The 21,008-nt window shown below is 53.3% G+C and overlaps 11 protein-coding genes across 11 annotated transcripts; 6 read left to right on the top strand and 5 right to left on the bottom strand.

The window, feature by feature from the left end:
* Positions 1–831: 831 nt before the first annotated feature.
* Positions 832–2,399, top strand: CLAFUR5_12268 (Thiol-specific monooxygenase; the record flags this gene model as incomplete). Its single annotated transcript, XM_047911416.1, has 2 exons — positions 832–917; positions 974–2,399. The coding sequence occupies 2 exons, from the start codon at positions 832–834 to the stop codon at positions 2,397–2,399; spliced, it is 1,512 nt and encodes a 503-aa protein (XP_047766802.1).
* Positions 2,400–2,714: 315 nt separating this feature from the next.
* Positions 2,715–3,104, top strand: CLAFUR5_12267 (uncharacterized protein; the record flags this gene model as incomplete). Its single annotated transcript, XM_047911415.1, has 1 exon — positions 2,715–3,104. One exon carries the CDS (start codon positions 2,715–2,717, stop codon positions 3,102–3,104), a length of 390 nt encoding a protein of 129 aa, XP_047766805.1.
* A 147-nt stretch (positions 3,105–3,251) lies between these two features.
* On the bottom strand, positions 3,252–4,100 carry CLAFUR5_12266 (uncharacterized protein; the record flags this gene model as incomplete). The annotated part of the gene is made up of 1 exon (XM_047911414.1): positions 3,252–4,100. One exon carries the CDS (start codon positions 4,098–4,100, stop codon positions 3,252–3,254), a length of 849 nt encoding a protein of 282 aa, XP_047766806.1.
* Positions 4,101–5,069: 969 nt separating this feature from the next.
* On the bottom strand, positions 5,070–6,896 carry CLAFUR5_12265 (Indoleamine 2,3-dioxygenase; the record flags this gene model as incomplete). The annotated part of the gene is made up of 2 exons (XM_047911413.1): positions 5,070–6,075; positions 6,127–6,896. 2 exons carry the CDS (start codon positions 6,894–6,896, stop codon positions 5,070–5,072), a joined length of 1,776 nt encoding a protein of 591 aa, XP_047766803.1.
* A 2,404-nt stretch (positions 6,897–9,300) lies between these two features.
* Positions 9,301–10,035, top strand: CLAFUR5_12264 (uncharacterized protein; the record flags this gene model as incomplete). Its single annotated transcript, XM_047911412.1, has 3 exons — positions 9,301–9,449; positions 9,507–9,580; positions 9,632–10,035. 3 exons carry the CDS (start codon positions 9,301–9,303, stop codon positions 10,033–10,035), a joined length of 627 nt encoding a protein of 208 aa, XP_047766804.1.
* Positions 10,036–10,469: 434 nt separating this feature from the next.
* CLAFUR5_12263 (Cytochrome P450 monooxygenase orf4) lies at positions 10,470–11,182 on the top strand (the record flags this gene model as incomplete). The annotated part of the gene is made up of 2 exons (XM_047911411.1): positions 10,470–10,681; positions 10,732–11,182. 2 exons carry the CDS (start codon positions 10,470–10,472, stop codon positions 11,180–11,182), a joined length of 663 nt encoding a protein of 220 aa, XP_047766809.1.
* A 57-nt stretch (positions 11,183–11,239) lies between these two features.
* On the top strand, positions 11,240–12,152 carry CLAFUR5_12262 (Cytochrome P450 monooxygenase orf4; the record flags this gene model as incomplete). Its single annotated transcript, XM_047911410.1, has 3 exons — positions 11,240–11,278; positions 11,336–11,620; positions 11,670–12,152. Coding segments are annotated over 3 exons (807 nt in total), but the record flags the coding sequence as incomplete, so codon positions are not given.
* A 516-nt stretch (positions 12,153–12,668) lies between these two features.
* Positions 12,669–14,183, bottom strand: CLAFUR5_12261 (FAD-containing monooxygenase EthA; the record flags this gene model as incomplete). Its single annotated transcript, XM_047911409.1, has 1 exon — positions 12,669–14,183. The coding sequence occupies one exon, from the start codon at positions 14,181–14,183 to the stop codon at positions 12,669–12,671; it is 1,515 nt and encodes a 504-aa protein (XP_047766807.1).
* Positions 14,184–14,913: 730 nt separating this feature from the next.
* On the bottom strand, positions 14,914–16,302 carry CLAFUR5_12260 (Mannan endo-1,6-alpha-mannosidase DFG5; the record flags this gene model as incomplete). The annotated part of the gene is made up of 2 exons (XM_047911408.1): positions 14,914–15,697; positions 15,749–16,302. The coding sequence occupies 2 exons, from the start codon at positions 16,300–16,302 to the stop codon at positions 14,914–14,916; spliced, it is 1,338 nt and encodes a 445-aa protein (XP_047766808.1).
* Positions 16,303–16,851: 549 nt separating this feature from the next.
* CLAFUR5_12259 (uncharacterized protein) lies at positions 16,852–17,489 on the bottom strand (the record flags this gene model as incomplete). Its single annotated transcript, XM_047911407.1, has 2 exons — positions 16,852–17,303; positions 17,351–17,489. The coding sequence occupies 2 exons, from the start codon at positions 17,487–17,489 to the stop codon at positions 16,852–16,854; spliced, it is 591 nt and encodes a 196-aa protein (XP_047767300.1).
* A 964-nt stretch (positions 17,490–18,453) lies between these two features.
* On the top strand, positions 18,454–19,774 carry CLAFUR5_12258 (uncharacterized protein; the record flags this gene model as incomplete). Its single annotated transcript, XM_047911406.1, has 3 exons — positions 18,454–18,657; positions 18,720–18,928; positions 18,979–19,774. 3 exons carry the CDS (start codon positions 18,454–18,456, stop codon positions 19,772–19,774), a joined length of 1,209 nt encoding a protein of 402 aa, XP_047767299.1.
* Between the last annotated feature and the right edge of the window lie 1,234 nt (positions 19,775–21,008).

The raw sequence follows: 21,008 nt of genomic DNA, 5'->3' as shown, positions 1-21,008 counted from the left end.
CACGGGTAATTAGTGTCAATCAGCCCAGGGAATGCGAGGTGGCAAAACAAGCTGGTCCAGAGCCTCATTCATCAACAGAACGTCTGCGAAGCAAGCGAAAGGCGTGATGCTGCCCTAGTTGTGCCCAAGGGCGTCCGAGCGCGATGGAAGTCATCCTCGGCGCTGGCTGCAGCCACGGCGCCGTGGTATGGAGACTTTCCAAACATGAGATGCCACGGCCGTTCGTGTGCTTCTAGACTTCCAGAAATTCTTACACATAGCCGCATATTAGCAGATTGCTTATAGGCCTGCCAGACTCCTCGGCTCAGGCAGTAGCATGGGTGTTCAAACGCGCACAAAGGCCCTGGCACTTGGATCGATTCGACTTCTGCAGACACCAAGGTTGATCCAGTGTATTATTCGGACTTGAGTCTGTTCAGCCGTTGCGATGAATCGGCAGCGTAATAAGCGTATGCCTGTGTTCGATGTCCAGCATTGGACGAGGTAACGATGACCGTTGCAGTGTCGACTGAGCATATGCGGAGCACCTTCCTTGGCGTTCAGTGGGCTGCTTTGTTCATCCTTCACTGCCTTCCTGTACCTCGACTTCGCTTCATGGTGTTCTTTGATGTGATTGCAACGATGTTGTCGCTGGCGATGCGGTAGAGTGGAAAGCAGGAGATGAGGTTGCCAACCGCGACGCGCCGCCGATCTCGCAGATCGCGCATGCAATTGCCGACGAAGAGCCTCAACATGACCCGCTTCGAGTGAACTTCTTCTCACCATACGAGTGCAGTTCGTGCACTGGTTCGCGGGCTGCGACATAGATCACGCTTCAGTAGGTCTGCAATCATGGGCTCCCTCGAAGCTGAGAGCCGCTTCAAAGCAGACAGTGTAGCAATCATCGGGGCCGGTCCCAGTGGTGTAGCAGCGGCGAAGTAGGGTCAGGACGACACTGCGGCATGGCGAAGCATTGGCACTCACATGGTTGTAGGTATCTCCTCGCCGAACGAGCCTTCTCCCGAATCACAGTCTTCGAGCAACGATCTGGAGTGGGTGGGATATGGAACTATGTACCATACGATGAGGCGTCCCCAAAGGATGTCTCGGTACCTCAGACGAACCCTCATTCGGCCGTTGCTAAGCCTCTCTGGCGGCACAGCAATGCGTCCAAGCTGCTTGGGAAAGATGTAGAAGAGCAGGCGGCGTTTCTGACGCCGCTATATGAAAGGCTGGAGACAAATATTCCTCGTAGTCTGATGGGCTTCTCGGCCCTAGCCTGGCCGGAAAACACCCAGCTGTTTCCAAAGCATGATGATGTTCTGGCATACCTTGAACGTCATGCTGAGGGCGTCAGGCACCTCATCTCGTTCAATACTCAGGTCCTAGACGTTCACGAGAAGGACGACGGAACATGGCATATCACGACACAGGCAGTGAGCAAAAGCGAGCGGCACGACGTTCAGGAGCACGACTTTGATGCTGTAATCGTCGCCAATGGTCACTACGACATACCTTACATCCCCTCCGCTGCTGGCATCGAAGCCTGGAACTCGGCATACCCAGGGATAATATCACATTCCAAGTTGTATCGCAAGCCAGAACACTACACTGGCAAGAAGGTCATCGTAGTAGGCAACTCTGCCTCCGGCATTGACATTGGGGCTCAGATCGCGACAGTGTCTCAGCATCCTCTGCTGATGTCACAAAAGTCCGAATCATATCTGCAGGTGGGCGATCCAAGTCCTGGTAAGCAAGAAAAGCCGGAGATTGTTGAGTATATTTTGAAAGACCGCAGTGTCCGTTTCGCAGATGGCACAATCGAGAGCAACATAGATTCCATCCTTTACTGCACAGGCTACTTCTACAGCTTTCCATTCGTCCGAAACCTGGATCCACCCTTAATCACGACTGGCGAGAGGGTCGAGAACACATATCTGCACACGTTCTACAGACCGAATCCCAGCCTAGCATTCACGGTGCTCAATCAGAAAGTCATTCCATTCCCATTCTCAGAGGCCCAAGCTGCAGTCATTGCGAGAGTCTTTTCAGGTCGGCTTACACTTCCAAGCCCCGGCGAGATGGAAGATTGGGAGGTTGAAACAGTCGAGGAGATGGGTGATGGTAGGAGCTTTCATGTCCTGAAGTTCCCAAAAGATGCAGAGTTCATCAATATGCTGCATGATTGGGCTGTTAGTGTCGACGATCAGTCGCAGGCCGATGGTGTCAAGAAGATTGGCAAAACGCCGCCTCGCTGGGGCGAGAAGGAGTATTGGACACGAGAAAGGTTCCCGAGCATTAAGAAGGCTTTCCAGGATCTAGCAGATGAGAGACATCAGAGAACGAGTCTTGAAGATGTTGGATATAACTTCGAGAAGTGGAAGCAGGAGAAGGCGGAGGAGGATAAGAAGCTGCTGTAGATATTAAGGATGCTGGAGCTCATTCCGCTTCGCCAGCCAAAGGCAAGTTCTCTTGTCTCAGACATTCAAGACGCTCGGTGTCATATCCTTTCGTCACAAGAGTGAGACAGGCATGTTACGCCATTCCAGACATCTGCTGATGTCGTAGACCTGCTCTGCGACATGCCTGCCACATCAGCTCAACGCTTATATATACTGACACGCAGTCTTCCTTCGGCTGACCAGACAACACTCAACCACAACTTTCCAGGTCCCACAACCATACAACTAACACTTCGACCACTCCACACAATACCTGAGATCCATCCGACCACCATGTCAACCACCGGCAACCCAGCCTACAACATATCGTCCACCGGCGTCCACAACTACAAAGACTTTCTCATCAAGCGTTACCAGCTCGCGCTAGCTCAAGAGGGCACGGAAGAAGGTGCAGCACACCTTAGGTGGATGCTTCAGACCATCCAAGAGACCCCACTAGGGTACCGCGCAAACATTACACAAGCCAAATCGGATGAGATCATGGAGGTTCGAGCTTTAGTGTTGAAGAAGTTGAGGGCACAGCCGGGCTATGGTATGCCGGGACGTTTGTTTGACGCTAGGGAGGATAGGCGGGTTACGGATGAGGCTGTTGCTGAGTGTAGTGCGAGGAGGCGAGATGAGGAGAAGGCGAGGGGGCATCAGGTTGATGAGAGGAAGGCGTGATGCCGAGGAGACGGACAGAAGAATGGACATGGCATCAAAGTGGAAGATGAGGATGTGATGGACTTTACTTGGTGAGCAATGGGTAGAGTCCAGAGGTATCTGCATTGGAAACTACCGATGATATATTACCCACTTACTGTCGAAAGCTCAAGCATGATAATACTGACTCAACCACACCCCAACTTTTCCCAGCACCGTCGGCTGCTCTCTAACCGCCGCCCTCCTCATCTCCCTCCTCGCAAACTCCTCAGCACTCTGCTTCACCACATACTGCAGGAGAACGTCAAAATCACCCGCCGCCGACTCAACTTCAGCGCTCTGCTCGAAGTAGCGCTCAAGATTAAGCCCTTCCATCACAAGCTTAACCCTAACATCCTCCTTCAACGCATTAGCAAGCACCACAGCATCAACCGTCGTAACCTCCCTCTCTAGCAATACTCTCCAGAGGACATTGATGATATTCCTCCAGTCCCTCGACTGGTACGTACTATAAGGCCTACCCATAGTCCTGGCATACCCCTTCAAGAGGTTCCCCATGGCAATGATGTGATGCCCAAGCAAAGCCGTATCAATCACCGCCGGACCCGCAGCGTGAGGGTGGTTCTGCTCAGCAAGCCACGTGTTAGCCTGAGCGGTAGCTCTCATGAATGCACTATCGTTCCGATACATCTGATCGTTGAACGTCTGGTAATTACCACCCAGCAGACCAGAATGGCCCAGAGCATGTCCCATCGCTACAATGCGATCAGACCCGACTGGGCCGCGATCTGCGTCGTCGAGGGTGAAAAAAGCCGTGCGACAGGTTGGGCAGCTGTTCTTGTGCCGGATGTTAAGCCATTGGGTTATGCAGCCTTTACAGAAAGTGTGCTTGCAGGGAAGAGAGATAGGGTCTGTAAAAGTGTCAGTGCAGATGGCGCAGTCGTCTGTCGGGAGGGTTGAGACTTCTTGGACGGGGACCAGCCCGTTGTTGAGGAAGTCGATGCGTGAGGGGAGCATTTTGGGGAAATTTTTGGCGGTGTTTGCGGAGGTTGTATCGTTGGAGCCTTGCTTCCAGAGCTAAGGGGTTGTGAGATAGTGTGAAGCAGGAAAATAGGGGAGACATTTGGGGCTGTGGCGTTGGAGAGATGAGTGTGGTATATGGCACGGCCATAACAATGGGGCCATGGAGAGCGCTGGCTTTGTGCTAACCTTAGCCTGACAAAGGAGGCGCACATCAAAGTTGAGTAGAACAAAGAGCTCATGTCGACATGATATGATGCAGATGGCTGTATCATAGGCGCAAAGTCATGGCAATGGCTTCTGATCACCCTGGACCCGCCGCGTTCCAAAGCTGCAAGAAACCTCCTCGTGATCAGCATCTCCATGATGGCACGACTCCTAGTTGTCCAGACCAGGGCAGTTCTCGGAATATGCGTCAGTGATACCCAAATGTGGTCTTCATGTTGATTGATGCAGTTGCTCCTTATTTGGCTGTGCTGGGTCGATGGCAAAGCTTCTGTTATATATGCTTAGATCCCGTCTTCATCGTCGGAGAATCCAAATGTCGTACATCCCTACTGCAGGTGCAGTGCGTCCATCCGGGCTGTATATGGGCAATCGCCCGCCTGTTGTTCCTCCCACATCAATCTAGCGTTCGCCTGTCGAACAGTGCCTTCCCAAATTCCACCCAGATCTACACCACACACGGCAAGACAGGCACATGGCTGGCCAAGCAACAACAAGAAGCGAATGCTTGTGCATAGAAGGCGCGTAGAAGCTGAAGATCGACACAGAGATCTGCAGGCACATGCGGTAAGCTGGGAGTCTCATTCGACGATTCAGCCAAAGTACGTGGCCAAGCTTCGAAGCTAAGGCATGTCCAAGCCGGTTATTCCGACTACACCACGGGGCGCCATGCACAAAGAACCAACATCAACCACACGCCCACGACCTTCCACATGCAGCTTCAAGACCGCGCTGCAATCCTCACGCCTCCAGTCGGCGCAGAGCCTCAGCCTCAGCCTGCGATGCCTTCGGATCTCTCTCCTTGCACCACCGCTGCACCTCTTTCTGCAGTTTGTCATACGAATCATAAACATTCTCCATCATCTCATTGACCGTCTTCCCCTGCGCATCCCGCTCCTCCACAGTAATGCTCTCCCAAACCTCCCGCATCAGCTCCATGACAGCAAACAGCTGGTTCGGCAGCCACGTCACAATAGGACTCCCTCCTGTCGCCGTGGGATGAATGCTTCGACGGATGATGTACTCGCGGGCGAAAAGCCAGTGTCGCCATCGGAAGCTTCGCACGTGCTCGAGGAGACGCAAATACTTGACTTTGGTGTCGAGATTCTTCCGGCAGTATTGCTTCACGCCGATTTGCTCTGCGCGCTCGCGGACGTAGGCTAGGAACTCGCGGTGTGGCTTTGGTCGATAGTTGCGGAAGTCCTTGAGGATCTCCGTGAGTGGATTTTGCGGCATTGGGATCTCAAGGAGGTGGTCGAGCAGTGGTATGATGCTGTCGTTGGCGCCAGATTCTCCACGAAAGTATTGAGGCTTGTTGTCGTTGATGCCTCCATAGATGACACCGTTAGGGAACATGGATTGGTTGGTAATGCCGAAGATGAAAGTCCGGTAGCTGATATAGTCCTTAGGTTTGCTGTGAGCCCACATCTTCTCCATGGACTCTTCGATATCATGCATAGTGTTTAAGAGCACCTCCAAAGAATCGGCAACATTAGCGCTGCCGTCATCCGCGGCAACAGCATCCATCGTCTTGACGGCACCCTCAATGAGACCTCCAGTGTGCCTTACGATGTCCACGTGGGTGAGGATGAAGCCGGCCTCCGACGAGTACGGATCCAGGCCTTTCTCGAAGGCACGGATGAGACGAAGGTTGTAATACTCATCGTAGCCAACACTCGGATCTGCGAAGCGCCAGTTGTACAGTGCATAGCCAGCAGCGTATGCCATGAAGGGCGGAATCTCGAGCCTATCGCTAGGTTAGCATGACGTTGTATCAAAGGCTATCGATTGAACGTACATTTTCGCGGTCTTCCAAAGAGGACCTGCAAGGCAAGCAGGCAACACTTCACGACCAAGACCATAACCCTCCAAGCCTTTGCTCCAACGCTCCCAGCATGGCTCCAGGAGATAGGCTGAAGCAAGGAAGGAATAGTCACGGAATGCAGCAGTGACTGCAACCAAATCAGGCTGGCCGTCAGCGGTGACAAGGCTGTCGATCTCGTTGGTGAGGTCGGGCAGAAGCTTCTTCTCGTCGATGGCTGCGCCAAGCTCGTATTTGGCCAAGAGACCTGGCTGGCCATCTTCCTTCACGATCGGCATCTCATCCGCCAGGTCCAGTAAAGGCTTGAACGCATCAGGCAGATCGGTTGTTGGTGTCTGCAGTGGCATGAAACCATTTGATGTTGTGATGGTGAATGGATCTAGGGATGAGGGCAGGACAGCAGGTTCAGCATCAATGTGAGGGAAGACAGCCTTGGTGTCGGTCTGTCTAGGCTCATCCTCGTGGCCGAGGTTGCTGCTTAGGAAAGGTGACATGGTGGAAGAGTGTGATGCAAAGAATGTTAAAAAGAGGAAGGAGTCTTGGCACGGGTCACGAGTCACGTGCAAGACAAAGTGCTGCTCAGGAGAATGGTACTGAGTGGCTTTTGGTAAGGAAAAGAAAGCAAGTTCAATCTGGGGAATCTCGTGGATATGTATGCCATGGCCGGAATGCATACCGGCCTCTTCAAAGCCGAAAATTACCATATCACGAGGTGTCCCTTCGTGATTCGCCTGGCCGGTACTCATTCCGGCCTCTGGCGGGGGAGAGCGATAGCATTGAGCTTATCGTATAGAGAGGGATACCAAGGATAGGATCATGCGCCAGCAGACATACCATGCTTGAAGTGAAAGAACGATCGAAGAGAGACAAAGGAGTGCTTGAAGGCATGATGTAAAGGCGGCGAAGGCGAAGGCGGAGGTTCGGCGGGACGTGGTGTTCCAGCGACGTCGATGAAAGGCCAGACGATGAGCAGAATGGTACAGAGTCCGTCAGGCATCGAACTTGCAGCGTACGACCACTCGAGGCATGGTACTAGCGGCCAGTAACACAAGGTGGATGTTCGATGTGTCTATTCGAAGGACGTGGTGGTATGGTCACGTGACCTGTCGATTGTTGAGCAGGGATTTGATGCCAGGATCATGTCACAATGTTGGTGTATTTGTCGTCCTCATGCCTCTGCAAGATGCTGTGACAATACAGTCACGCGAGGTGATGCTGCACAGAAGTGAGGGTATCAACTTTCGAACGGCGCAGCCTTGGCGGTCGGAGCGTGGGGGATTGACATGCAAACGCTTCCGGATGCAGTCCTTCCCTGCTTTGATCGTTGATGGCCGAGCAAGAACACAGACACTCGTCAAGCTGTGTCAGGCCGCAACAGACGAACATTTCCGGACGTCGTTGAGCCCCATGGCGTCTTCTCAAGCACAAAGTACAGCAGAGTTGCAGGAAATTTGTCATGATCGCGACGCAAGCGAACACTTCCGGACGCTGCATTGCACCTTTGTCGTCAAGGCACGTTGGTGGGAGGCAGGCCAACACCTCCGGAGGCTGCCGCGATGAGTCCAGTTCCAGGCACTCATCATGAGTGAGGTGTGCTGCTAAACACTTCCGGATAGCAGTCCATCTTCACTTCAATGTCATCTTGTAGCCCGAGTTACTGACTGGCGAACGCTTCCGGACGCCAGTGAGCCTCATCATGCTGAAATGACATGTTTGTGGTCTTTGGACTATGCTAAAGCTGCAACCATGACTCGTCTGATGCTGACGGTCTTGGGTATTCTGGCTCTTGTGGGTCAATCAAATTTGCGACTGTCGCTTGTGTGGCCCTCTGGCACGTCAAGGGCTTCGAGTAGTTCGAGTCGTTCGGCGCGAATGTGACGCTATGGTTCGAGCGCTGGGTCGGTACTCAGAGGTGAGGTGTATTGGTGTCGATGTGCTAAGTCCGTCTTGCACATGAGCTCGCTAGCTCTACGAGTGCTGTCTCGCGAAGTTCATTGTGCCGATGCCGTGTAGAGAAAGGTCGCCATGGTGGTGACTCTGGTGAGGGAAGAGGAGTTGCAAGTCGTTGCCGAAAACGCCAAGGCCTGGCCTGTCCTCCCCTGTCCAGAGCACCTGCAAGGCTGCAACTTCCAAGTCGATCATAACTTCCTCGTCCTCAGCGTCTTCCGGAACACCTTCAGCAGCCTCCTCCGTTGATGATGTGAGTTGTATACGGAACCGACGGCGCGCGTTCATCTCCCCAGACGAGATGATCCCCATGTCGGAAACGTCGCTAGGAAGCGCTGCTTGCCTTCTGACACGTGTGGGTTCCATTCATATCGTAACCGAGACGCACGGTAGGGGCATACCGCAATCGAATGACGATGGGATGGCGGCGTATGATGATTATGAAGCACTGATGGTACTGATGAAAAGCAGAAGGCATCGAAGTGGCCACCCCTCACGCCATGCATGCATCGACTATTGGGGCTGAGGCGTCTGCACGATGGATCATGCCGCACCTCAGCTATGCAACACGCTTGTCTGTCTTCCGACATCTCTTTCACACCTCATGCATGTTCTTATTCACACGCGACAGTACTTTGGTAGGACCTGGGTGATACAGGAATTCGTTCAAGCACGCCGGCTGTGGCTACTGTGCGGCATGCACCGCATCGACTGCTTCGATCTGTTTCACTTTCAAAAGGCACTGTCAGGCACTCAAGCTGGCGACCTTCTGAATCATCGGTGGCAACACGGCCCCGACAGGCAATCCGATCCCTTGCCGCATGATGTCCTCCAAGCGATCCTGTGGCTGGTGACCACACTGTCAAGCCGGATCACTCTTTGCAACTGGAGAGCGTGGCACTCACGTTCATCGAGCATTGCGACAAGATCATCGAGTGGTTCACCGAGGACGATGAGGAAGTCGAATCAGAGTACATGAAAGCTTACGTGAACAGGCCTTTGGCCTCCTGAGCGAAGGCAGTCAACTACGAGACCAAAGCATCATTCACGGAGGCCATCAAACAATATCTGCTCAAATATAGCCACGGTGCCACCGCAACGTCTGTAGTGATCCAAGGAGATATCAGAATCCAAGGAGATATCAGAATCCAAGGAGATATCAGAATCCAAGGAGATATCAGAATCACCACCACTGGGCACATCATGAGACAATTGACAGATTCGTCGCCAAAAGCCGCTAGCACGAGCACTATAACGCCAGGAACCATATTACTTACGGTACATTCTTTCACAGCCCGAAGCCCAGATGAGCTCAGTCTTGAGAAGGGCGATAGAGTTGAGCTTGTCGAAAGGTCGGTCAAGCCGTTACTCCAAAGTGTGAATGATCATGCAATCTGACCATGACCTAGGGATGATGACTTCGGCGACGGATGGTTTCTTGGACGTCACATGTCTACTGGCAACGCTGGACTGTTCCCAGAAGGTGAGCAGCACAGCAATGGTTCTCGCAAGAGGAGACTGACACCAGCAAAAGTCTACACAGTACCCGCGTCAGCACTGGCCCCAAAGGAACGCAATTTTATCATGCGTAAACAAGGTGCAGATACGAAACAAGCCGCACATCCTTCGATAGACCTTCTCGCCCAAGAACTGGATGAGTTCCGCACGGCTTGGGAAGCAGATATGGAGCCGCCTGGTCTTCAGGTACAAAGTCCAACTTCAACGCTCCCTGATGATGGACCAGTGTCAGGTGATTTTGGCGCGGAGTATCGAGCTCTGGTCGATAATGCTTATGAGGCTTCAATAGAGAATGAGGCCGACGTGAACGATGAAGGTAGCTCTGAGCTCCAAGCAACTCAGAAGGAACCAGGCGAGAAAGGATTGGACGGTACGACAGGTGCTCTGTCTCAAGTTGCTAGGATGTCGGCATTTGCCTGAAAAACTCCAATCTCGACATCCACAGAGCGTCTTGTCGCTCAACACCAGGACCCTGACAGTGGTCGATGGCATAGGACTGCCATCACAGAACGCCCACAGTCGATACAGCAAAGTTGGGCTCGAGAACGCGATTTCCGACGCATCGGTCTATGCTGTCCACTTGATTCTGCGGAAAATCCTCGGTGCATGTTGACATGCAGCCCTAGCTCGTATATGGAGACATGCAGATTCCCAGCTTCGCTTAAGCACCATGCTCTACATGCAGGTCACTATGCGGTCCGACCTTACCAGAGAGTGGGCGTGAGCTACAACATGGCACGCACGTCCCGATAGAGCTCACCGTGACTCAGCACGCTGCAAAAACCTGAGAATCATTTGGCTTTCTGCGTCAACGGCGGCTGCTTACTGCTTCCACGTTCTAACGGAACGTCACTATGGAAGGTACGCCTCGTATGCTCTTAGGCACGCTTTTGGCGTTTGTGCTGTACCGGCTATGGGTCATAATCTACCGACTGTACTGTCACCCACTTGCCAAGTTTCCTGGCCCGAAGCTCACAGCTGCAACATACCTGGTCTCTGCGTACTACGAGCTGTTTCATGAGGGAGGAGGTCAGTTTCAGCAAGCTTACCGCCAGTGGCATGATCAGTAAGTCTAGCAGCATTGTATCCATTCGACCACAGCTAACTCACATCAAGATATGGCCCAATCATAAGAATCGACCCAGACCAGCTTCACATACGGGACTCTTCCTGCTACGACACAATCTTCTCATCCACACGCCCAGCTCGCAAGATCAAGAACTTTGGCGTCCGCCTAAACAACGAGCTTGCAGCGTTTGGCGCTGAAGACCCTGCTACACACCGCACTAGGCGTCCTGGTCTCAACATCTTCTTCTCACGCCGAAAGGTCGCAGAGCATGGAGCTCAGATCCAGGCCTTGATGGACCGGCTACTCTCTCGTGTGCGCGTAGAGTACTATGCGACTGGTCAGCCTCTTAATATCAGGAAGATGTGGGAGTGCTTTGCGTCCGATAACATCATGAACTTCGCCTTCAACCAGCAGAGCGGTTTCATCGAAACGCCAGGCTTTAAGTCTACTATCAATGAAGCTATGTTCAACATTACCGAGCAGCTTCATTGGTTCTAGCATGTACCATGGCTTCTTACGATTACCCAAGCTTTGCCGGTCGGATTCGTGAAGTGGATGTCACCCGAGGCGGGAGCTATGCTGGACTTTTGGCAGGTATAATAATCTCAAATGCACACTGGGAATCCGAGCTCAGTCACTGACCTGGCATAGGAGCAAGATGACCGAATTGCCAAAGTCTTGGAGGCCCACGACAAAGGTGAGAAACTTGGCGAGAACATGTTCGCTGCACTCCTCGAACAGGACCCACAGCGCCACGACATCACTCAAGGTCGTCTCGAGTGTGAAGCAAAATCTGTGGTTGGAGCTGGAGGCGAGACAGTAGCTCGAGCACTTTCAGCCGCTACATTCCATATCCTGGACCAGCCGGATGTCAGACAACGCCTAATGGCCGAACTACACCAAGCCATTCCTGACCAAAGCAACATGCCAAACCTCGTGAGTATGCCTCATTCCGCTGACGACATTCAATGCTCACAAACCCCAGGACCACCTCTCCCGCCTCCCCTACCTCACAGCCTGCATCGAAGAATCCCTCCGCCTAACCTACGGCGTAACCGAACGCCGCGCCCGCGCCTACGACTCCTTCCCCCTAACCTACGACTCCTTCACCATCCGCCCCGGCACCTTCGTCAGCATGGACACCTGGGACGTCGCCCACGACGAAACCATATTCCCCGCCTCACACCGCTTCGTGCCTGAGCGCTGGCTCGACAACCCCAAGGCCCCCGATGGGAGGTCGTTGAGCAGCTATATGGTCTCTTTCGGCAAGGGGACGAGGAAGTGTGTTGGGTTGCAGCTGGCTTATGCGGAATTGTATCTGGCGCTGGCGAGCTTCTTTCGCTCGGAGGTGGGAGGGAGGGCAAGGTTGTGGGGGACGGATAGGAGGGATGTGGAGATGGTGAGGTGTTGTGTTGTGCCTAGGGCGAGGAAGGGGAGTGAGGGGGTTAGGGTTGTGTTTGAGGAGGGGGGTGGGTCGTGATAGATGGTGTGGTCTGTTCGTGACGACCTTGGATGGAGCAGCAGGCGAAGGGGAATTGCTGATGGCTACATGTATGTCTTTTGGTCAACGGGCGAAGAATGGCAAAAGGGGACCACTCCGGTTCAAACAGCAACAGCCCAAAGACGTCATCATCGCCGACAACAGGTGAAGTCGTCGGCGTGGTGACGAACCATGATTCTGCGGTCGATTTCTTCCGACTGCGCCAGACTGACCACAATCGTCGCTGATGGGCACACAACTGCGAGCAGTATACATAACACAAGATTACATCACTTGACATGTGAGAACGACTAGGTATCATGAGTCCTGTTGTTGATCATTCTACTGTCTCGCATCGCATATGCACATCTACGCCCAATCGAATTCTGAAACCCTGCCAACTCTGCAGTGCATGCAAGCAACACCGCCCTCTCTCGAGTGTTCCGTAAAATCCTGATATCACCTCATACCATACTGTCATACTCCAAGTAACGCCATTGCCCATCAGTACTCAACGAAACGAGATTCTGATACACCCCTCACCCAAGTCGTCCCCGTCTTAATATCCCCATACCACGCCGTCATAATATCCCTAATATAACTCGCCCTCGGCATCCACTGTCCCCGATCCCCTCCCTTCGGCAGCACGCTCTTGCCCTTCGTCACATACGTGCTGTTCAACCTCAACAAGCTCTTCTCCTGCATATTCTTAACCTCCTCCGCGGACCTATGCGGCGTAACCTCCACGACAGCCTCGCGCTTCATCTGGTTGATCATGCGCGTGATAGTCTGGGCCGTAGCGTCGGCGCCGAGAGTCCAGGATGCGTCGACGTAGCCTACCACGAAGGCGGCGTTGGGCATGTCCTCGAGCATGACGCCTTTCCAGACGAATTTCTCGCTGCAGTCGTAGGGCTTGTTGTCGATGGAGACGTTCATGCCGCCGGCGAATTGGAGCTTGAGGCCGGTTGCGGTGACGATGATGTCCGGGTTGAGTTCGGTGCCGCTTTCGAGCTTGATGGCGTTGGTTGTGACTTCTTTGATTACGCCGGTCTCGATGGTGGCTACGCCCTTGTGGAGAGCTTTGTAGAAGTCGCCGTCGGGGCACATGCACATGCGCTGCTCCCAGGGGTAGTATTTCGGGGTAAAGTGGGGATCGCGAGGTATTGAGCCGGGGAGTTGCTTTTGGGTGAGTTTGTACATTAGTTGCTGCATTTTCTTGGGGTATTTGGCGGAGTAGGAGGTCAGGAGGAGGGGCATCATGATCCACTTGATGCGGATGATGGCGTGTTGGGCTGCTGGGAACCACCAGAAGACTTTGCGGACGACTTTCTCGAAGGCGTCTTCTTGGGGGACGGCCATGATGTAGCTGGGTGAGCGTTGCAGCATGGTGACTTTCTTGGCTGTCTCGGCCATTACGGGGAGGACTGTGATTGCGGTTGCGCCTGAGCCGATGATGACGACTTCCTTGCCGCTGTAGTCGAGGGCCTCGGGCCAGAATTGGGGGTGGATGACCTCGCCTTGGAAGTTGTCAAGGCCGGGGATAGAGGCTGCGAGGGGCGTCTCGTAGTCGTAGTAGCCAGTGCACATGAGCATGAATCGGCACTTGAACGATCTCTTCTCTGAGCCATTCTGTGTAGTCTGCAGCGTCCATGTCTTCTCCGTGGAGTTGTAGTTGGTGCTGTTCACCTTCGTGTTGAATGTGATGTGCTTGTCAATGCCCTCTTGCGCCGCCGAGTCCTTCAAGTACTGCTTGATCAAGTCGCCCTGCGCGATCGACGTCTTCTCGCTCCATGGTCGCCACGAGAAGCCGAAGGTGAAGAGATCTGAATCGGATCGGATGCCGGGGTACTTGAACAGACTCCACGTACCGCCCAGCTCGTGGCGGCCTTCGAGGATGGTGTAGGACAGGTTAGGACATCGCTCCTGGAGACGGTACCCGAAGTTGATGCCTGATATTCCGGCGCCGACGATGACGACGTCGAAGTTGTCCTCGCCCTTCTCCATTGGTTGCCACGCCATGTTTGCGGTAGCCGGTAGGTGGCTGACGGATGCCGCAGGGATGTGGGCTGTTGTGATGCTTGTTACGCGCGAGAAATCGTGACCGCTGACAACGACCAGTAGTGTCAGAAATGCAAGGGTACAGCAATGGTTCCTAGATTGTGCACGAGAGGTAGAAAGGATATATGCCTCTACCGTCACGAGCAATTGAACGTTTCGCCGCCGTCGACGTGTTTTGGGAACCTCCTCCAAGGCCTCGGTAGTGGCACATCTACCAATCACCTCACTGCGCCTTGAGCACCCCTTCTGGCATAACGTCCCCACAGCCGCGAACTCTCTCAGTGACAGAAGGCAAAATCTGGGCTCATCAGTGGGCTGGGCTGGCTCTCCCACAGTCCGCAGTGTTTGGAGCCTCGGCGAGCATGAAATGTTGATGCCTCGACATCAACACAGTCCGCGTCTCCGCAGTCGCAATCTCTTGACGCACTCTTCCCGGCCCATACCGAATGCGAGCACGATCACACCTCTTCACTCTTCACCTTTGTCTCGCGCTGCTCCGCGGTTATTTTCTACCTTTCGTTGTACAGCAACGGGCTGCGCGCGCGTCGCGGTGCAGAATGCACTATCTCGTGGAGGATGCATCGTACATGTGGGAGCCTGATCAGAGGCTCCAGGGATGGATACACGACCGCTCTCCAACCAGGAAAGAGCCTGCTCAGTACTGTCACTACCTCATCTGTCGGTATTCCATCTACGTCGCCAAAGCAGCAACAATCGCATCCAACGCCGAACTCTGCGTACTCGCATTCGCCGGCTGAATAAAAGGTCCCGCCCACTTGACACTCAACTCATTCCTCTGATTCCTATCATTCTGCCAGATACTCGCCGCATTCCTGTCCAAGAAATCCGCATACTTCTTCTGCGGCTTGGCTTTCTGCAGGATCTGAAGATTCCTCGCAAAGACGCCCTTGAATTGCGCACCATCTGCTCCGCAGTCTGGTTCGCAGGGATCTGTGAGGATGCCAGAGCGTGCCAGAGCAGCGATGGCAGCGTCGGCGATCTGCTGGGCGGTGGTGATGTATGAATTGTCGCCAGTGGCTCTGCTCAGTTCTGTCAGGCCGCCGAGGATTACGCCCTGGTTATAGGACCACACCGTGCCGTCGTTGTTCTTGCACGTCTTCTGATCGAGGCCGTCGTTAATGGTGTGTTGAGCATTCATCATGCCAGATGCTTGAAACCACGCCCATTGCTGTTTAGCGATGTTGACATACGTCGTCTTGCTGCCCTTGACACGATTAGCAAGGTGGGCGGCGACGTCCAGAAACAGCTCGTTGGCGATGGCATTGACATATGAATGCGGCTTATCCCACCAGATGCCTCCAGTATTGCCATTAATCGTGCTGCAGTTCGTCTTGCCGAAGACTGCCTTCATATCGTTGAAAATCGTCTCGGCTTGTGAAAGATATCTCTGATTGCCGGTCACATCGTATGCCGCAATCCAGCCAAGTGCCCACCATCCCTCATCGTCATAGTAGCTGACAACGATCAGCTCGTTTCACACACCCGATGGTCATGACATGACTTACTCATTCAGAAAGCCGCCTGTGACTTGAGCCCTCAGACTTTGCGCATTACCCGGTGGAACCTGAGGACCATAGTCCTGATAATAACATCTCGGCAAAAACGCATCCCACTGCGAAGTGCCCTGCACTCCTTGCACTTTCGTCATCTGCAGACTGTACTTCTGTGCATTGGTATACGTATTTGCAAAGATATCAGTAGCCTTTCCCCTGACGTTCCCATCGACCGCCACAAGGTCCGCGATCACTGTGATGCAGTTTGCACTATTCCACCACCCGGTGCTCGGGATCCAGAGGCCTGTCGATTGGTTGTACCATTGCTGCAGAGTCTTGAACGCAGCTTCAGTATTAGCTGTCGTTACGTCTCGGGAGAAGAGCTGCGATAGAGGGGAGCAGTCTGAAAGGCTCAGAAGCCCAGCTAATGCGAGAGATCCTTGAAAGTAAGCTTTGCTATACATCATGGTCAAAGATGCTAAGACCACAGCAACAACCAAAGGAACAACAACAGGCCGACAGCGCCATCTTATGCTGCGGTCGTTGCTTTCGATCGACATCTGCATGCAGTGCACGAGCTGAAAAGGATTCAATATTGGGTTAGCATGACACGATGATGCATTCCGGAGGGTTCAGAGCAGGCACATCAGGCGGTAGGCGCCGATCTTCCTCTTGTACTGCTATCGTGGCTGCAGAGAGCTGTTGGTCATCCAGAAGCTTGAACCGCTGTATTGCTATTCCAGGTAGGATCGTGACCGGATCAGGCTCATGTCCTTCCTATAGAGGCGGGCAGTGGCGGGGTTGGAGGTAGACGAAGGTTGCAGCCGTGCGGATCAACGGCGCTGGAGATGCAGCCACTTTCGTCGATGGCATCATATTAATGAGTGATGTGGTTGCCGGACGTTACGTAGGGATGTAGAGGGAGGATGAAGTGGCAGAAGGAATGGTGCTGAAAGTGTGAAAGCTGAAGAAGGAATGTGCTCCTGCCACGAACGCCCATGTCTCGGGAGTCGGGTGTTGTGAGCATGCACCGATCTCGGCTAAATCTTGCCGAAGAAAGTACCATGTTCGAGTCGTGCACACATATTCCGGTATGCCAGATCTTGATTGACCTGTTATACCTTCTTCGGATCGCTGGTCACGCCAGCCTCAACCAGCTTCGCATCAGCCTTCTTCCTCCACTCCTGGAGCTTGCCCACAAATCCATCATCACCGGTCTTATTCGGCTGGTGGTCCCACTCTTCTTCATGATGCTGGATCATGCCCTCGTGATCAAGCTTGAGAGTGATCTTGCTGTTCAAAGTCTTCTCCGGCGTCTTGTCGCCCTTGAAGACGTAGTGTTGTGTCAGGTTTAGCACAATGTTCCCACCTTCGCCGTGGTGTGTGCTGGCTTTTGCGCTCTGCTCGGTGGCAGTCGAGGGATCCATGACTTCGCACTTCTGGGTCGTGGACTCGGAGAAGAGCTTGGGCATGCCGTTGAACTGGGACTTGATGCTCTCTAGGCCCTTCGCGATGGAGACTGGGTCGTGGAAGACGGCATCGCTGCGGTAGTGGGAGTACGACTTGTCTGGAACGGGTCAGGTACGATCGTCTTCTGTCAGGTCTCGAGCATACCTGTCGGTTTGAGCTGGTACAGCGATAAGACCTCGTCGATGATGGTCTGCTCTCCAGCGCTCGGCTGGCGTCCTGTGATGGAAGTCATGGTTCTTCTGCTAATCGTTGAAAATCCTGTTCTGGCGAATACTCGTAGCATCGAGAGCGCTTATAGTTCCGTGCCATCAACTCAAGCATATACTGTTATACCTATCTCTCGTCTGCTGCTCCTGATGTCATGCATGATGCTGCAATGACCGCTACATGCTCGGTCTCATGTGCCTTTGCTGATCGCCAGGCTGACGTGGAGACATCGCAGCGTGTGCAGGAGACGTCAAGAAGCCCAGCATTGATCGCAATTATGTGTATCGCGGGCTGACATGTCTTCAGCAGTTGCAGTGTACTGCAACGCATCAAAGTGTTTGCCGCGTGTTCACCACCAAGCTTGAAGCTCCTGCCTTTCGACTTCAGCCCTGCCCCTCTTGTACCGAAACTCTATCACGCACATCGCACGTGTTTCGCAGGGTTCGTCCAACGCTCTCTCTTCGAAAATCTTAGTAGATCTGGCGTTTCGTACTTCAAAGGAAGCATCCCTTTGCACCTTTCGTCGGTCCAAGTCTGTGCGGAGGCCCTGTCTAACTTTTGAACGTTACTTAACAACGATAGAGTCTAACTGGTCCGGTCTGTCGCTACATAGCTCGCACAGGCAGATTTGTGAAGGCTATGCAGCTTAAGCCCTTGTTTTGAGGCTGAAAATGGAAAGTAACTTTTGAGGACGAATATGCAAAGGGATTGCTTGGAAGAACAGTAATCATCGTCGCGACGATATGTTAGACTGAAGAAGTTCGCCGGCGTAATGTCGCTTAGTTGTGTCGAATGCGCTGAGCATGGATGCTCGAAGTGCAGCCACAGCCGTTGAACAAACGCAATCTCAGGAGCATCACCGGACGAGCGACGCAAGCCACGTCTTTCACAAGTGCTCGCACTTGCATCTGGAAAGTGAAGATGTGCGACTTCACCTGCTGCTGTGACACTCAACAGCGATGCCTCCTTGCGCCATATCCAGGTCGCTGCCATGAAGCGTATGAGTTCCACCCTAGCGACAGACTTCATCAGTATCGGACATGCTGAATAGGGCCTTTACGGCGCCGGCGGGTGGCCGTGTCGGCATTCTTCTGCTGGTCGCTATCCTGCTCATCACTATCTTGGCCTTCACCTATCCGAGTCTCAAGCCAAGCCTACCAGCATTTCGAGGTCGGACAGGAATCAACAACGATGCCGTTGGCAAGGGAGACTTATTAGATGACGTGCTCAATGCGACACTTGGGGTAGGTCATTCATTACCTCATGGTTTGCATCCAACAAGTGACAAGATACTGATGTAATACAGTTTGAGAAGATCTTCGTGGTGAACTTGCCGCTCAGAACCGATCATAGAGATGCCATATCACTTGCTGCACACTTCACGGAGCTGCAGGTCGACTATGCGGACGGCGTGACTGACGTGGACTCGAGAGCGTTCCCACCGTGGGGTAATGAATCAGACCTCGCCTTGGGCGGCCTGAAAAGCTGGCGTGCTCACATGAATGTTGTTCGGAGGTATGAGTCTCTTCAATTCCTGGTTGATGTTCCTTGGCTGATCTGATCAGAATGGTTGAAGAGGACATAAGCTCTGCCCTTATCTCGGAAGATGATGCAGACTGGGACCTACGAATTAAGTCACAAATGCACACCTTCGCGAGAGCATCGAGACTGTTGGTGCAGCCACTGCGCGGTACCCAAGACCAGTTTCTGGACCCTAGCTACCCGTCTCCAGCGATTGGTGAAGATGCTGCGGAGTTCAATATATCGTCAGACTATGGCGTCGAACTCCCTACATCTTCACCCTATGGAGATCTCAGGCACTGGGATGCTTTGTGGCTTGGCCACTGCGGCTCTGACTTCCCAGCAGCCAGTGATCTGAAGGCACCTCTTGGTCGGGTGGTCATCCCAAACGACGATACTGTTTCGACCAATGTCAACAAAGAATTCGGCGGCGAAGGCATCTTTGCATACCCACCGCGAACGCGTGTGGTCTCGCGCGCGTGGCAAAGTACTTGCACGTTTGGCTATGCGATTACCTTACCCATGGCTCGTCGTATCCTGTACGAACAAGGCGTATGGAAAGTCACCGGACCTTTCGACATGATGCTCCGCTCAATGTGCCATGGATCTGAGGGACGGCGAACAAGGACTTGTCTTGGTGTGCAGCCAGCACTATTTGCACAGCACAAACCGATTGGAAACGAAGCTACCTTCAGCAATATCGACGAACACCATGAAGGTTACAATGCCGTTCCGCAGACGCCGAATATCGTCCTGTCTACCCGGGTCAATTTTCCAAAGCTGATTGAAGGCGAGACGGACTATCACGAGTCTTTCGGGAGCGGCAAGACAGGACGATGACATCCTCAAGCAAGCCTTTCCCGATAGCCAAGTTGATAACCGAAATGTTCGCCGAGCGCCGACCATCATGCCAAACGGCCTGGAATCCTGAACACCGGCACGCTCGAACGCTGGACTCAGACCGCTCCTTCGAATATCCTTTGCTTGCAGTCGAATCCAAACCAGAACTTTCTCAATGCTCATGCCTGGGTGTACGAGTCCCTGCATGACGCTGATGCAATATGGATCACCATTCGGCTGGGCTATGGTCAGCACAATCACATAACACGGAATGGCCACGACAAAAACATCGCTCACTCACCCGTCTCAAGGAAATCCAAATAATGCATCACACCCTGCTGGAAGTACTGAAAACCATGCGCGATGGTAGTCAAGATACCACTGCTAGCCTTCGTAACGGCAACCTCAAGCTCTGCTTCAAGCATTCTTTTCGACGCGGCAGTGTTGTTGTACTGATGAGCCCTTCACAACAGCAGCATCGAGGCGTGCGAAGGTGGACACGACAGCCTACTTGTATATGTACCTCATGCCTATGCGCCATTTTGCAACAAAGCGCGTTGCTCTTCTGGGAGCTCGATCGCGGAAACAACCCTTGCAGTCAGACCACGAGCTCACGATGGAGTCGCACAAACGTCGTAAATGGTCAGGCGCGTTGCTAGAGCTTGAGGTTTCTCCACAAAGGATCGCTCGGGCATATCCGCGATGTCGAACTCTCTGGTCGGTTCGGGTCTGCCGTGCTTGCGTGCTTGCATTGGAGGGAGGGTCTGCCACTAGTAACTGCAACTGTGAAGCGCCTGAATGCCGGGACGTAACTTATTGATGTATTTGCGAGGTAGACACACCATCAAACGAGAGATCTTCATGGTATTGCGAAGGGCGATGAGGTGCTCGCATGGAAACTGTAACTGCTTTCGGCAAGTGGTTCCGGGTTCTACTTGATGCACTTCATACATGTCTGTCTACTCACAGCTTGCGAACCGCTCGTGTGTGCACCGCACTACACTGCCATACCCTACACCACTGCCCACAGCCTTACATCCAACACCCCTCAAAGCCTATAGGCTCCTGCGCGGCCGCGTGTGAAGGACTTATATCGCAGTAGACGCGCAGTCGCCCAGTCCGTGGCTGGATGATGGCCACAGCCTGCGATGCCTGCGGAAACCCCCAAGGTGCCTTAGCACGGCCATATGGGTGTCGGTACTAGGCAATCTGGGTAGAGATGGCTTGTGCGGGT

The sequence above is a fragment of the Fulvia fulva genome, chromosome 10 (assembly GCF_020509005.1).
Source record: "Fulvia fulva chromosome 10, complete sequence".
Classification (NCBI taxonomy): domain Eukaryota; kingdom Fungi; phylum Ascomycota; class Dothideomycetes; order Mycosphaerellales; family Mycosphaerellaceae; genus Fulvia; species Fulvia fulva.
This window is presented reverse-complemented; position numbering and strand designations above follow the sequence as displayed.